Raw genomic sequence first — 14179 nt, forward strand, 5'->3', positions numbered from 1 at the left:
TCATTTTACATACTACACTCATTCATCTGCACTCTCTCACTGCAGTCTGCGCTTTTGATATTGTTATTGATCATATCTATTCATCTTTTCAGTCATTTACTTATCTCTAAAGCCATTAATATAATAGTTTGATGTGTAGTTTTTGGATAGGTCAATACAGCCTAAAAGTTTAAGTCTGCATATATGTACAGAATAATAATAATAATAGTAATAATAATTATAATAATAGTAATACTAATTATAAGAAGAAGAAAAAAAAATATTGTGTTAATCTGCATAAAGGAAAATTAGATAAGAATTCCACGCGAAATAAAAGGTTTCAACATTGTTATTTATCATTGCAGTCTCTTTTTCAACGTTGTAACAATATGTTATAATTTTTTTTAGCTCCAACAACTGTGGGAATACTCTTTTGCATTCTACATTGATAAATATACATCTTAAGGTAAATTAAAATTAGATTTTTAGTTTTTGATAAAGGACTTTCATATGTTAAGCCAAAAATCATTTCGTTTGCAGTTAATGACGGAAAAATATTCTTTTTTGTTTTGAAATAGATATCAATGATGTCCTTTACAAAACTACATTGCGAAAACAAATGTTCACGTGGTATATAATGGCGGTTGTGTTTTTTTAGCGGTCTTTAAAAATCATATAAAATCAAGGATTACACATTTATTTGTGATTATAAAATTAGTATTTTGGAATTAAATGGTGGAATATAGTGTTTTTTATATGTAACTTATGGGAAATAAACGGAAAAGTAGGCAAAGTAGTGATAAAAGTGGTGATCAAGATAATGGAAATAAACTATTTAAGCCAAGATGCCCGTCAGAGGACTCAGAATCATTAGTAGTAAGTGACATTTTAAACAATACTAACAATGTATTCTATGGAAAAGGTGATCAATCTGACATAGATATTGTTTTTTATAAATCCGTTAACGAAGATAATAACGATATGTCTGAGGGTTGAGAAAAGAGAGACCCGACTAACGCCGACATATTGGCTTATTTAGAAAAGATCAATGGAAGAAAAGGCAATGTTGAAAAAACGTCTGGAGTCTTTAACTGTACTTGAAAAGAAAGTAGACGGATTTGAGAAGAAAGTCGATAGGTTCGATATGGAGTTGAAGAAAATATGGGTAGCGATTGAGGAGAGAAATAAATCATTAGATATTAGAGTTACGGTTGAAGAATTAATTAAAAAAAATGTTAATGAAAATAAACGTTTATATATTGTTTTTGTCGATATGATGAAATGTTTTGACAGTATATATAGAAATGCACTGTGGCTGAAAATGTATAAATTAGGAATAAAAGGTAAATTACTGCGTATTATAAGAGGCATGTATCAAAAAGTTAAATCTTGTGTCAACTCTTGTTCGAATTATTCTGATTATTTTTATTATGCTATTGGATTACGTCAAGGGGACGTAATTTCACCAATTTTATTCTCTCTGTTTGTAGAGGATTTAGAGTTATATGTACAAACTGATAAAGAATCAGGACTGTCATTTTATGATGTTATTTTGATTTTATTGTTATTTGCTGACGATATGGCCATCTTAGGCAAGTCGCCATTGGAACTGCAAACCCATTTGGATATTTTACATTCATATTGCTCTACATGGGGATTAAAGGTAAATACAAGCGAAACAAAAGTAATGGTTTTTCGAAAACGAGGGGGTTTATTACAAAATGAGAACTGGACTTATGATGGCCAAATTTTAGAAGTTGTGAATGATTTTAATTATTTAGGTACTGTTTTTAATTAAACAGGTAATTTTTCGCTTAATCGCTTAACCAGGAACACTTGGTAGGAAAATATTTTAAAGCTCTTAATGTTTTGTTTTACAATTGTAAACAGTTTTATCTTAAACCTAAAATATTATGTCAATTATTTGATGCTTTCATTGGGTCTATTTTAGGATACGGGTCTGAAATTTGGGGTTACACGAAATCTAAAGAATTGGAAAGAATCAACTTAAAATTTTGTAAACGTTTGCTTAATGTTAGAGCGAATTCTTGTTCTGCTGCAGTTTATGGTGAGTTGGGGCGTTATCCGCTGTATGTGACTCGTTACGTTAGAATTGTCAAGTTTTGGTGTAAGTTGAAAAAAAAACACTGATAATATTGTTTTAAAAACTATGTATGAAGATGGTTTATTGGATTGTAATAAAGGACATCGCAATTGGGTTTCAAATGTTAAAAAACTACTCTGTAATTATGGTTTTGCTGAAATTTTTAATGAAAATTGCGTCGATGCAAAATTGTTCCTATCATTTTTAAACGCAGTGCCACAGACACTTTTATTCAAGAATGGACAGCTACGTAAGAACGTATCCCAGTTTTGTTTAATTACAAGTATTTTAAGCTTAATTTTGGTTATGAAAGTTATCTTGATATTCTTCCTATATTGATAATATAGATATTATTTTTGTAGATTAAGATTATCTGTACATCCTTTAAGAATACAGACTGGGAGATACAATAGGAGTAATACACCTCGTGATCAGCGATATTGTTTATGTTGCAATACATTTGACATAGAAGATGAATATCATTTTATATGTGTATGCCCTTGTTTTAATAGTCTTCGAATGCAGTATCTTAAAAAATGTTATTATGTTAGACCATCTGTGTTTAAATTTATAGATCTACTTTCAACGCAAAATAAAAGTATTTTAATTAAGTTATCAAAATATATCCAAGAATCTTTATCGTTGAGAAACGCAAGCATTAACTCTTAACAAAATAGATAAATACAGAATCCCTAAAGGAAGCCTAACACGGCAAAATTGAAAATGTTGCAGGCTCGGTTTGATTGAGCCTGTTCATGGACGGTACTGGAAAGTGCAAGTTACCGTCCACGCCCCCTAGCACCGGCTTAAGCAGAATTCAACATTTAAACATGAAGTAGTAAAATTTTGAATTTAGAAACATCCGCAGATGTGTTCATACGGCGGTTATCACGGAACCTTCAATGTGACACTTCCGTGCCATTCCATGAAAAGCGGCGTATGGTCCCCAAGTAATAAAAAGCGTGTGCCCTAAACGAGAAAACAATGGGCGGAATTAATTAAAAATGGAATTTTGAAGGGGGTCAGAGGTTATGAAGCCGGCATATCACAGATAAGAGGTCAAAAGACAAATTTAAAAAGCAGGCAACATATCCTAAGGGTGATTCAACATTATTCAAGTAGGAATATTGGAACCACCCGACTAGAAAATGCCGAAAAGTTGAAACTAAAAATACCACAAGCACAACAATAATGTCGTGCTGAACGATCTTTAAGGATCGAAAATATAACATCATTGATTAAATGTACGGGGAGACTTTTTACAGCCGCCACACGGCACAAATAACACGGATGTGATCATAAAATAGATAAATACAGAATCCCTAAAGAAAGCCCAACACGGCAAAATTGAAAATGTTGCAGGCTCGGTTTGATTGAGCCTGTTCATGGACGGTACTGGAAAGTGCAAGTTACCGTCCACGCCCCCTAGCACCGGCTTAAGCAGAATTCAACATTTAAACATGAAGTAGTAAAACTGATTTGTAATTATCATCTTGCATAAAGTTTGTCCTCTTTAATCATTGTTTATTTATTTAAAAATGTTTATAATTTGTATGTTTTCGTATGCCATGTGACCATGTTTAATCAAATCTTTTGTTAAACAAGACGATGTATTGTTTGATTTTATTAACCTGTCAATTCCATACTGATTATACGGTCAATGCACAGAATATATTAATATCCGATAAATGTTCGGTAAATTCCGTGAGATTATGATAAAATTAATCCTGTTTCTATGAATTATATACACTGATTAGTTACACTGACCGTTATAGCGAAATCGGGTAAACTACGGGTAGCCATACGTGTTGTAAGATCGAGACAGCGTATGTCCAGTTTTTTCTCTTTATTCATAACTATTTTTCAACATTTTTGAAGTTATGGTTGTTTTTAATATGTTTTGCAATTTTTTGGTAAATACTATACTTGTTTAAGAATTAAGATTCAAAATTCATTCAGATTTAAATCAAATAAATGTCATTGCATTGTGCTGTAAAATAAAATACAATACAAAATGTGACAATTCAATGTTTCTTAGTTGTTTTATATCCGTGTAGACAATTTTGCAAACGCTTGACAATTTTCATTAAAATATACTTAAATATAAAGAAAGAATAAGCCTAAAAAGAATGTCAAAAAAGGGATCGAACCTCGGACCTCTCATACATTAGATATTCACTTTACCGACTGTGCTATTGCGGATGTTTAGAGAACCTAAATAAAGCTAGTGGGAGTTTCCCAAATGATAGTTATATACTCCATATTAATTCTCGTAAAATAAACGGACAGACCCGAAGTGGGATCGAATATTTAAATGAGTGCTATAATGTTTTCATAATTGACAGGTCAATAAAATCAGACTATACCTATGTTTAAGTCTGTAAATAAAATTATGTTCTGTTCTGTTCTGATATACTGTTATCTAGTTGCAATTAATCTCCCACCATGTGTCCAAGCCTTACATATATTAACCATAGATATGCAACCCGTATCCCTTATGTCTAATACATGTTACTAACGTATTCACAGACGATTCCTGGGGTTGGAGCTCAAAAGTGTGCTTTAATCAAATAAAAATGCTATTTTGTCAATCCGCCAGGACATGTGTACGTGATTCATGTACTATATCAAAAATCTTTAAATTTATACATTTGGCTGATTTTGAAAAAAAAATCGATTTATTGTCATACATGCTTATTATTATCTCATCAAGATAAAATTGTTGCTTCGGTAATAATTCGCAGCCCTCTACGGTTGCGTCAAATACATTGGATACCTATGTATTTATGACTCCTTTCCAATATTTTCACATAAATCCTTACTGGTCCATCGACTAGGCAGATTAGATTAAATTCTTCACGATGATTGGTCAATTTAAACTTTCAACGGTAATATATAAAACTCCAAACGCAACAGCCGCAATAAACACATGGAATCATTCTCGCCGTTTTGTTTTCAAATCGCGAGATGAACTTTCGTATAATTCCATTGGACAGACAGCTAATGAAACGAAAGCATCCATTAGTGGTCCGAAATAATAGCGCTGCGTCATTTTGCACACCGGCAAAGCTTGGGGCCAATATAGGATAGGCTTCGTGTATAGCCGTCTGGTCATTGAATTCTACGAATTGTTATTGACGTTTGAATAAAAACCGGCTTGAGAATTTGATGTTTATTTTCGCTGTTGCGTTGTTAATATTATCTCTGTTGAAGTTTAAAATGGCCATCGATCGTGAAGAATTTGAGTTTAGTCTTTTCTGTTGTCGATTTGGGTATCAAAGGATTATGTGAAATACTTGGAATGAGTTAAAATACATTGTGCATTTTGAAGCGGAGGTGGTGCGTTGCATTTTTTTCCGGCGAACTTTTTCCTTGTGTATTATTATATTGTATGTTGAATTCTGCTATGATTTTTTTTTGCAAAACGGCACTTATTGTTAAGATTTTTGAATATATATGCATCAGTCATTGTCCTGGGATTGCCACAAACTATTGCATTTTATTTATGGACTTTTAAAGCGTATTCTGAGGCCTCCGAAACCCAAGCTCCTGGGAACGTATTGACTTATTTTTCCTTACCCTCTGAAAACAGAATGCCACCGATTTATGCCTGAAATTACTGTCAGTTCACAATGACCTCGTGCTTGTAATCGTCTGAACTTTTATCAATAGCTGATTTAAGGGATACCTCTCTTGTGGCTATTACGTTCAGACATATGATGTTGTATTTAGAACGAAATATTTGATATTCACATACGTCTGGAATTATCGAGGTGGCTGTCTTGACACTCTTCTGTGCGTCGCCTTGGGAAGACAAAGATAATTAGTGGGGAGGAAACAGCAATCCGTGAGTTCATATATTTTAAGGTCTTTTTCCTACTGGCCTTAACACTATACCAAGTAGATCTTGCCAAAGAATAATATATTGCTTCTGTTATGAAAGTAATTACTCATGCATCTTAATGTAATATAGGGCTATTAATACTGGTAAATACACTCGAGACTTAGCAATATCCTTTCTAAAAATGTATATCCATACGCCTCGTGGGCTAACGTACATGATGATAATCTCTTACGAATTGCAGAGTTACTCATCTTCTGATTATATTAAAAACAATGTAGACAAACATTGTGGAAACCCATCTTGTTGTTTTATTCTGTTTCTTAATAGATTATTGATGATTTAGCTCCACCAGAAAGACTAGTTCTACTTTACATGAGAAATTATTAACGTGAACAAATGCCACCATGTTTCATCTCATCTATGTTTCTATCTTGAATGTCCTCATTGCAATTGAGTGACCTACTTTTTTCTTTTAGTTAATATCCTTATCGTATAATATGTATGTCTACCTAATATATACTCGGTAATTGTCTCTTTCTTCCGTTGTAAACAAAATATCGAATTTGGAAATTCTATTTGAAAATAATTAAATTATAATTCTTCTTTTTCGTTCTCTTCATCAAATAGATTGTTTACAATTATACACTAAATGATTATATGAATCTCCTATGTTAGTTTGACGTATACACTTTCCCTTATCGTATGGTGTGATATACCAACGGCCAGTTGCAACTGGGAATATATGATTTGCCGTCCTAAATATGAGCTTATAAGTAAGTATAAGTGTTTTGGTGATGCCGTTATGTAGATCTCATGCTTTAACCGATCTGTAGAAAAGCTATAAAGTAATAGGATCATCGAAACACAGGGTAATGTGACTTGTGCAAGGAGAGCCTCTTCCCCGAGTATAAATCCGATTGTCGAGTGTTTTGATATTGTTTCTCTTTTGTATCATAGGCAGAAATAAAATCACCGTCCCTGTCGTCACTATATGAAACCCTTGAAAAAAGTAAATTTGACCCCCCCCCAAAATATAAAGAAAAAGATAAATAAGCACATGAGGCATTTAAACGAGCATGCTCTAGTTCTTTCATCTTCTGAGACAGACAAGTGCTCGTATTTACTGTGAGTGTGTTGTATATCTATTGCGATTGCATGGATTAATGCTATTGTTGTATGATTGCATATCGATTTAACTCTACTTCGTATTCTAACCTAGACGTCTGAACTATGATACACAGTAGTTTATCATTCATAAATTTATATTAGTCAAAGCTGTTAATCTGCTCCCTGTTTAAGCTGGTATTTTTATTTTTGTATTTTATTTACATTTGGTTGTTTATCTCTTATATAGTTTATTCAGAAAATCATATACACAAACTCAGTACATTATCTCTTTAGTACTACTTAGTACTATTCATCATAATTAGGGCTAACATATATTTCATGCACAGAAATAGATTTATTTACAAACTTATACATGTTATCATGCAAAAAGATTCACAATATCAAAATTTATACGCCCTTATGAATGTCACCCTAGGCTATGTTATCGATAGTATATGCGTAAGATCAAATAATTACATTATATGCTATGAACCATAACGAACTACTATATGACAGAACAATAATGATCCCAATAACAAAAAATCATGATTAGATAAAAATGCTAAGCATGTTGTCATGTCATTTGTAACAAATCATTCTCAAATAGAATACATCTTTCAAATCTACTAAAAACAAAAGGTTTAAATGTTAAATATTAAACAAATTCAATTTGTCAAGTGCATTTCTTTAAACGTTTTTACAATGTTAGAGTATTCTTTTAAAATGGTTATATTTTTTACATAAACACAAATGCTTGACAAAATGTTTAATATTAAGAACTGCAGTTCATGCTTGATAAAAGCTTCAACATTGATCATATTATAATTATTTGATGGATGAATGAATGAATGAATAAATGATAGAAAAATTGTCATATTCGTTTAATACGATTCCAATACAGAAGACTTTTTAACAGGGTTATTCTAGTCAAATACATCACATGTTAGACACAACTTCATTTTCATACGCTGTGTTTCTTCGGCCTTGGTTATCTGTAAGTAAGAATTATTGTCACTGATGAACAAGTTTATTCTTCCATTTATCTTTTCCGCCTTAAGATTTTTATCATCTTTTAACAAGTAGTAATTTCGTCACAATATATGCCGGTCGTGAAATTATTCACAGTCCTGAATGATACTCATGATACAGACTGATGTGAACCTTAACTACTGTGTATAACCATAATATTTGACCTGTTTCATGCGATGGATACCATATTTAATGATGGTAAATAATTGTATCAAGTAATTATGAAATCCCTCAATTCAACAAGAAAAATGCTTTGGACAAAATTCAAACATTTCATTGTCTTCGGTGGCCCCGTCTTTGCATACATTACATGTGTAATGCTGAAACTCATAATGGTTAACATTTATATCACAATTTCTCAATTTACGATATAAAAACTAGTCCTTTCACATATGTTAATACTTAAATACGAACATGTATGAGCTCTATGCCTGACCTGTTGACCGGAAAATATTGAGATCAAATTATTTATTAATGCTCTTAACCGAATGTTTGTATTATAATTCATATATTTATTACAATGTGAAAATAATTTACATAAGCAAATTTTTACCATTAAGTATATCTAAAGTGTCATAATCCTGATCAGGTTGATTAGCTCGAGAGTTTGGCGTTGAGTAGTGACTTTTATTACCTTCGCTGCAACAGAAAAATAATATTCACGGAAATAACATTATCTAGTCTATGTTATTACAAATAGATTTGACAAACATATGTTTAAACTAAACATACTTTGAATGCAACGCACTCTTTTTGTACACTGTGTTCATGTTTATCATATCTATTTAAAGTAATTGAATTAAAAGTGTTTGCAATCGGTAGTTTTGTGAATATCTATATGTTTAAAAAAATACTTACCTGCTTTTCCGTCTTACTTTCACAACAACCACACCTACTAATACACATATGATCAGACCAGCAATTGATCCGCCAACAACAACTGCTATGAGAGCTGTTGAATTTTTCTCTTCGTTAGCTGGACGGGTATGATTGTTGAAATCACCAACTGTATACAATAATGCACAATATATTATTATCAAACAATTTATTGATCAAATATATCTATTCCAAAGGTTTCTTTTAAACAGTTTTGTTGTCTACGAATGATAGCAGCAAATTACATAAAATTACCTTGATTGCAATGAGAGCCAGTGTACCCATGTTGACAACCGTTCTGACATACCCCATAGTTACTAGTGCATGTACCTTCAGCACAAAAACAAGTCTCACTACATCGGTCACCAAATCTGTTCTTCGGACATTCTAAATATACGAAAAGGTTTCAGATATATTAATACTGTTTTCTGATTAATTAAATGAAATGAATGTATATATGTGTGTAATCCAAATTGATTTAACAAAGCTTTAAAAAATGTATACATAAAAGGACACATCGGTTAAAGGTAAACTTCCCTTACTTAAGATGTTACCTAGTTTCTAAATGCCTTTACCTAAATTCCACAAAATAGAAGTATTAGTAAAATGAGTTTTGTTATAGAATCTGGACACAAAGTGATCCCTCGGAAGCATTAATCACAACATAATTACAAGAGAATTGCAGACTCGGTTTGATTGAGTCTGTATATAAGGGATAATGAAAACGTGCAACATCCCTCACACCCCTAGCATCGGCTGGAGCGGTACTTAATTCTCATCAATGGTGGCATCAATGATCCCGAAGGACCAGAAAAATATAACAACACTGAAGTGAAGTACGGGGCAAATTTTTACAGCTGCCACACAGCACTTAACACCTGCTGTTGTGAAGTATAAAAATCTGGACACAAAGTGATCCCTCGATTCTCAACACTTAACAGTGCTGGCATCAATGATCCGGAAGGACCAGAAAAATATGACAACACTGAAGAACGGGGCAACTTTTTACAGCTGCAACACAGCACCTGACACCTGCTGTTGTGAAGTATAAAAATCTGGACACAAAATGATCCCCTCGGAAGCATTTATCAGAACAAAATTACAAGAGCATTGCAGACTAGTTTTGATTGAGTCTGTACATGGGATACTGAAAACGTGCAACAACCCTCACGCCCCCTTTTCTGTTCCGTTCATTGAATAAAACATACAATCTAGACTTTGTAGCACCGCTAGTCATAAGTAAGCTTACCTTGGTTACACGATTTACCGATCCAACCAGATTTACATGCATCTGACTGACAATGTCCACTTGTTTTATCACATGCAAGGTCATCACCACAGTGACATATCTCGGAGCATTCTTCGCCAAATGTTCCCACCTGACATTCTATAAAAACATAGAACCTGTTTTATACATATTATACATGAATTGATTGGAAACAGCTAGAAATTGTAATTGCTATACTTCTTCATTTAATGGTATTTAATTGAAATAGTATTAAGAGTACTATGATTTATATTTATATATTCGATTTAAGACGAAAAGTACTCACCCCCTTCAGACACCATCACTTCGCACAAAGTAAGGACGCCTGGTCTCTGAATCTTAATGAATCTTGTCAATTTATTTGAAAATGTAAGAACGTGTTTATTTCCATCAATGCTTCTTGTGCTATTTTCCACCAGATGAAACGAGATTTTCCCAGTATCGTTAGCAAGATATAGCTCAAAATCGGCGAGCTGCTGATATAACTGATCTATAGGACAACAAAATAACGGAAATTCAAATAATAACTAGAACAAAGAATGATTATAATAAGATAAGTACATGTATCTTTTTATCACACAGGCGATTCTTCATTATCAGATACTTTTATGGTTTACAATAATGTTCATTGTTAATGTTCAATCTTATCTGACAAAAAACACTTCAACTTACCAAACTCTCTACTGAACACAGTAACACTATTAATTGGATACCGTTTTCCCAAATCTACTGTCCACCAGGATTTTAGGGAATTCTTTGTGCCGCTACAACAATTGCAAACGTCAGGTTTTGGACCAATGTTACCATCGATTGCGAGATTTGATGTCCAGTTAAGGAATGTTGATGACATGTCTGTCTGCACATCTAAACGTCTCAAAATATTCTGTTCTAAGTGAAAAAAACATGCCGTATAAAATCAGGATGTCTTATACTTATTATAGTCAATAAATGCAATAAAAAAGCATAAAATAAATAACTTCAGTAGTGATAATATACTAGTAATTATAAGATGACAATAAGATTGTTAAACATTTTGATTGCGTTATAATATTACTGTTATTCACTCTGAATAACCATAATCGCAATAAAACTACATTTGACTTTATAGTTATCAATCACGAAGATTTCAAATAACCAGCTTTAAAAGAAGTAAAACAATCAAAAAAGTTCTTATAGTTTAATTTTGGATCAAAAATACCTTCATCACATCTAGGACCTTGCCAACCAAAGTCACATAATTCGATATAACATCGCCCCGTTGAACTGTTGCAATCTGTATTTTTAAGACAATGGCAAGTTGATGAACAATTATATCCAAAGGTACGATAATCACATACTGGAATAAATAAACAATTACTTCTTCTTAAAAAAATGCAGTACACGTACTCACGAATTTTTGTTTGTTTTTGCAGTAATAACTCGATGTTAGACAAAACAAAACCAAGCAATAAGTTAATGTCATTGTATCGCATAACTACCTGCGTTAAAAGAGAAAAAGTAGACATATGAATCCAAACTTAAATACAACATGTATTTCATGTTGTATATATATATATGTGCACGTAAATTTTGAGTAACCTATGGCCTAACAATCATTACAAATGAGGGCCTTACTTTGTTAAAAAGTGGTCTGAAACCAAATCTAAATTCAAATTGCATTTTGTCATTTGAATTCTATATACCAAAACATATTTGAATCCATCAACTCCTAATAGGCAGTAATCACCATGTTTTTATAAGATAATAGGAAAAAAGGCGTAATCAACTCTGATGACTACTGTCGTTGAATGACCTGAAGTATTTTAATATTTTTTGCCTTTTTTACTTTTTTACCTTTGATTTTCCACAAGATGCCAGTTTAGACAGAATTTCACGTTTTTGCAAATTACTTATATAGGGTTAACGCACGTTTTTCCGTGTTATAACGTCTGCAGAGTCCCGAGGAACGGTTGGTGCCCGAGCCCGGTAGGGCGAGGGCTCCAACAGTTCTGAGGGACTCTGCAGACTTTATAACACGAAATAAACGTGCGTTGACGCTATTATAGCATACTTTTTTAAAGCAAATTCGTGATGTATAGTTATAACACAAAACACAATTACATTAAATCCTTGTGCTTGGACGGTATTTATCCAATTCTACATGTTTTTTTGTATGCGTTTTATTTTTCCGGGCCAACAACTAGGAAATTCTCAGAACGAATGAAATTTTGAATTTTAATTGATTTAACAATGCTTGACATTGGAGATTTATTATCTCAAGAAAAACAAACAACGTTACATTACTCTACCCTCTACGAAGACAAAACATGACCCTCAGAAATTCTTAGAATGATTTCAGATTGACGGTAGAAAAAAGATCAGTGACATCAGAATCGGTTTTTTCACGCACACAAGTTTATAAAAAAAATCAGACATTAAGCATTATTCTCTCAAAGAAATATAAAGAGCATTTATCAACATAAATATCAATAAAACAACATTTTCTCATATTCATTTTGTGTTATCTTGTTTTGTAAGTTAATCGGAGTGTTAAACTGAATGGCAGGTATTTGTTTACATTGACAACTGCCCGTTTCTTAGAAAGGGCGACAACCAAGATTAGCAGCGATGTCTCTACGCTGTATTTCTGGCATAGTTACTTGTATGATGCTCGTCGTTATGCGATTGAGGCCCTCGAATCAATAATTTCAATGTGCACATAGGTGAAACCGGGCTATAACAAGAGCGCATGACTATGTTTACACATGGTTTTGGCCTGTTATAACATGGGCAAAATAGGGGAAAATAGCCGATTTTATGCTATAATAGATATTTATTTATATATCTAAGATTCATTGCTTATGTTTAGATTCTTTTTGTTTAATTTAACGATATCTCCCGGATACATGGTGTAGAATCAATTATAGTTTTGGTGAAATAAGCAGCAAATGCAGCTAATTTGAATATATTAATCCATAAATACCTTTATACTCATTGAAAAACATTCTGTTTATATGCCAATTGTTCATCAGTTTTTTAAGATATTTTTGATTGAATTTTTTTTCTATAATAAATACAAACGACTTCCATTAATATATAGCGGAGGAGAATTTTCCATGATTTTTGAAAGACATGGATGATATGACGATTGTTCTCTTCCTCACAGATTGTGTTATTGAATTTAATGGTTTGATACCTTAATACCCGTTAAAGTATTGTAAACAAATATGCAATATTGTGTTTAATCAAATAGTTTAATCTTTTATAAAAAGTAAACAATACATCAATAAGAATTAGTTAGTTCATAACCATAATTTTATGTAACAGACATATTTTTGCTATTTGTAAACTAACGGATCAGTTCGTTCTTAAAGTCATGCAACCCTATGTAATTTGCACCAATATTTTGACCCAATATCAACATGTATAAGATGCTCCATCAACTTTAATACACGATCATTAGGTAAAGCTGTTAGGCAAAAAAACTGAAATTAATAGAGACAATATTAAGTTTTTGCATGGGTTATAGAAAAAGCTACAGAAAATCAATGGACTAACTTGAGGTATGTAATATGTCGACAAGAATTAAACTATGTTATAAAAGATTGTTCGACAAATCATATATTTCAACCATTTTTAGATAAACTAGATAATACAAAAACCTAAATTAAAGTGGTATGATTAATGTACACAAGCTACTAAATAAGGAGAACAATTTTTTTTATAAAGCTGAGAAAAAACACCTATAAAATAGGACCATCCGTGGCCGAGTGATAAAGGTCGTTGACTTCAAACCACTTGCCTCTCACCGCTGTGGGTTTTAATCCAAGTTAGTTTACGGAACGTCGGTGGTTCTACTCAGGTGCCCGTTCGTGCCTGAAATAATGCACAGAAGGGCACATGAGGTCTTCCTTCATCAGTAAAGCTGGAACGTCGCCATATGACCTATAATGTGTTGGTGTGACGTAAAACCCAATAAAACAAACACACATAA

At 32.5% G+C, this 14179-nt stretch overlaps 1 protein-coding gene across 2 annotated transcripts; it reads right to left on the minus strand.

Annotated features, from left to right (window-relative positions):
• Positions 1-7594: 7594 nt before the first annotated feature.
• LOC132740901 (multiple epidermal growth factor-like domains protein 10) lies at positions 7595-11685 on the minus strand. 2 transcript variants are annotated; one of them, XM_060728953.1, is made up of 8 exons: positions 11405-11685; positions 10879-11094; positions 10493-10696; positions 10189-10326; positions 9195-9326; positions 8922-9069; positions 8617-8702; positions 7597-8026 (listed from the first exon to the last, which is right to left on the minus strand). In XM_060728953.1, exons 1-8 carry the CDS (start codon positions 11676-11678, stop codon positions 7971-7973), a joined length of 1254 nt encoding a protein of 417 aa, XP_060584936.1. In that variant the 5' UTR covers positions 11679-11685; the 3' UTR covers positions 7597-7970. The 2 variants fall into 2 exon arrangements, with proteins under 2 accessions (XP_060584937.1, XP_060584936.1); XM_060728954.1 differs by lacking the exon at positions 8922-9069 and having other exon boundaries at positions 7595-8026.
• Positions 11686-14179: the final 2494 nt, after the last annotated feature.

This window comes from Ruditapes philippinarum, unplaced genomic scaffold (assembly GCF_026571515.1).
Source record: "Ruditapes philippinarum isolate M1 unplaced genomic scaffold, ASM2657151v2 ctg11876_1_1_1_1, whole genome shotgun sequence".
In the NCBI taxonomy this organism is placed as follows: domain Eukaryota; kingdom Metazoa; phylum Mollusca; class Bivalvia; order Venerida; family Veneridae; genus Ruditapes; species Ruditapes philippinarum.

What these genes read in the sequence shown, in the direction of transcription:
- LOC132740901 (XM_060728953.1), bottom strand. Translation starts at nt 11,678, where the DNA reads ATGCGATACAATGACATTAACTTATTGCTTGGTTTTGTTTTGTCTAAC. An exon ending in AGTGATGGTGTCTGAAGGGG is followed by an intron (nt 10,327 to 10,492) that starts GTGAGTACTTTT and finishes ATGTTTTTATAG; the next exon opens with AATGTCAGGTGGGAACATTT. An exon ending in AAAGTAAGACGGAAAAGCAG is followed by an intron (nt 8,703 to 8,921) that starts GTAAGTATTTTT and finishes TTTCTGTTGCAG; the next exon opens with CGAAGGTAATAAAAGTCACT.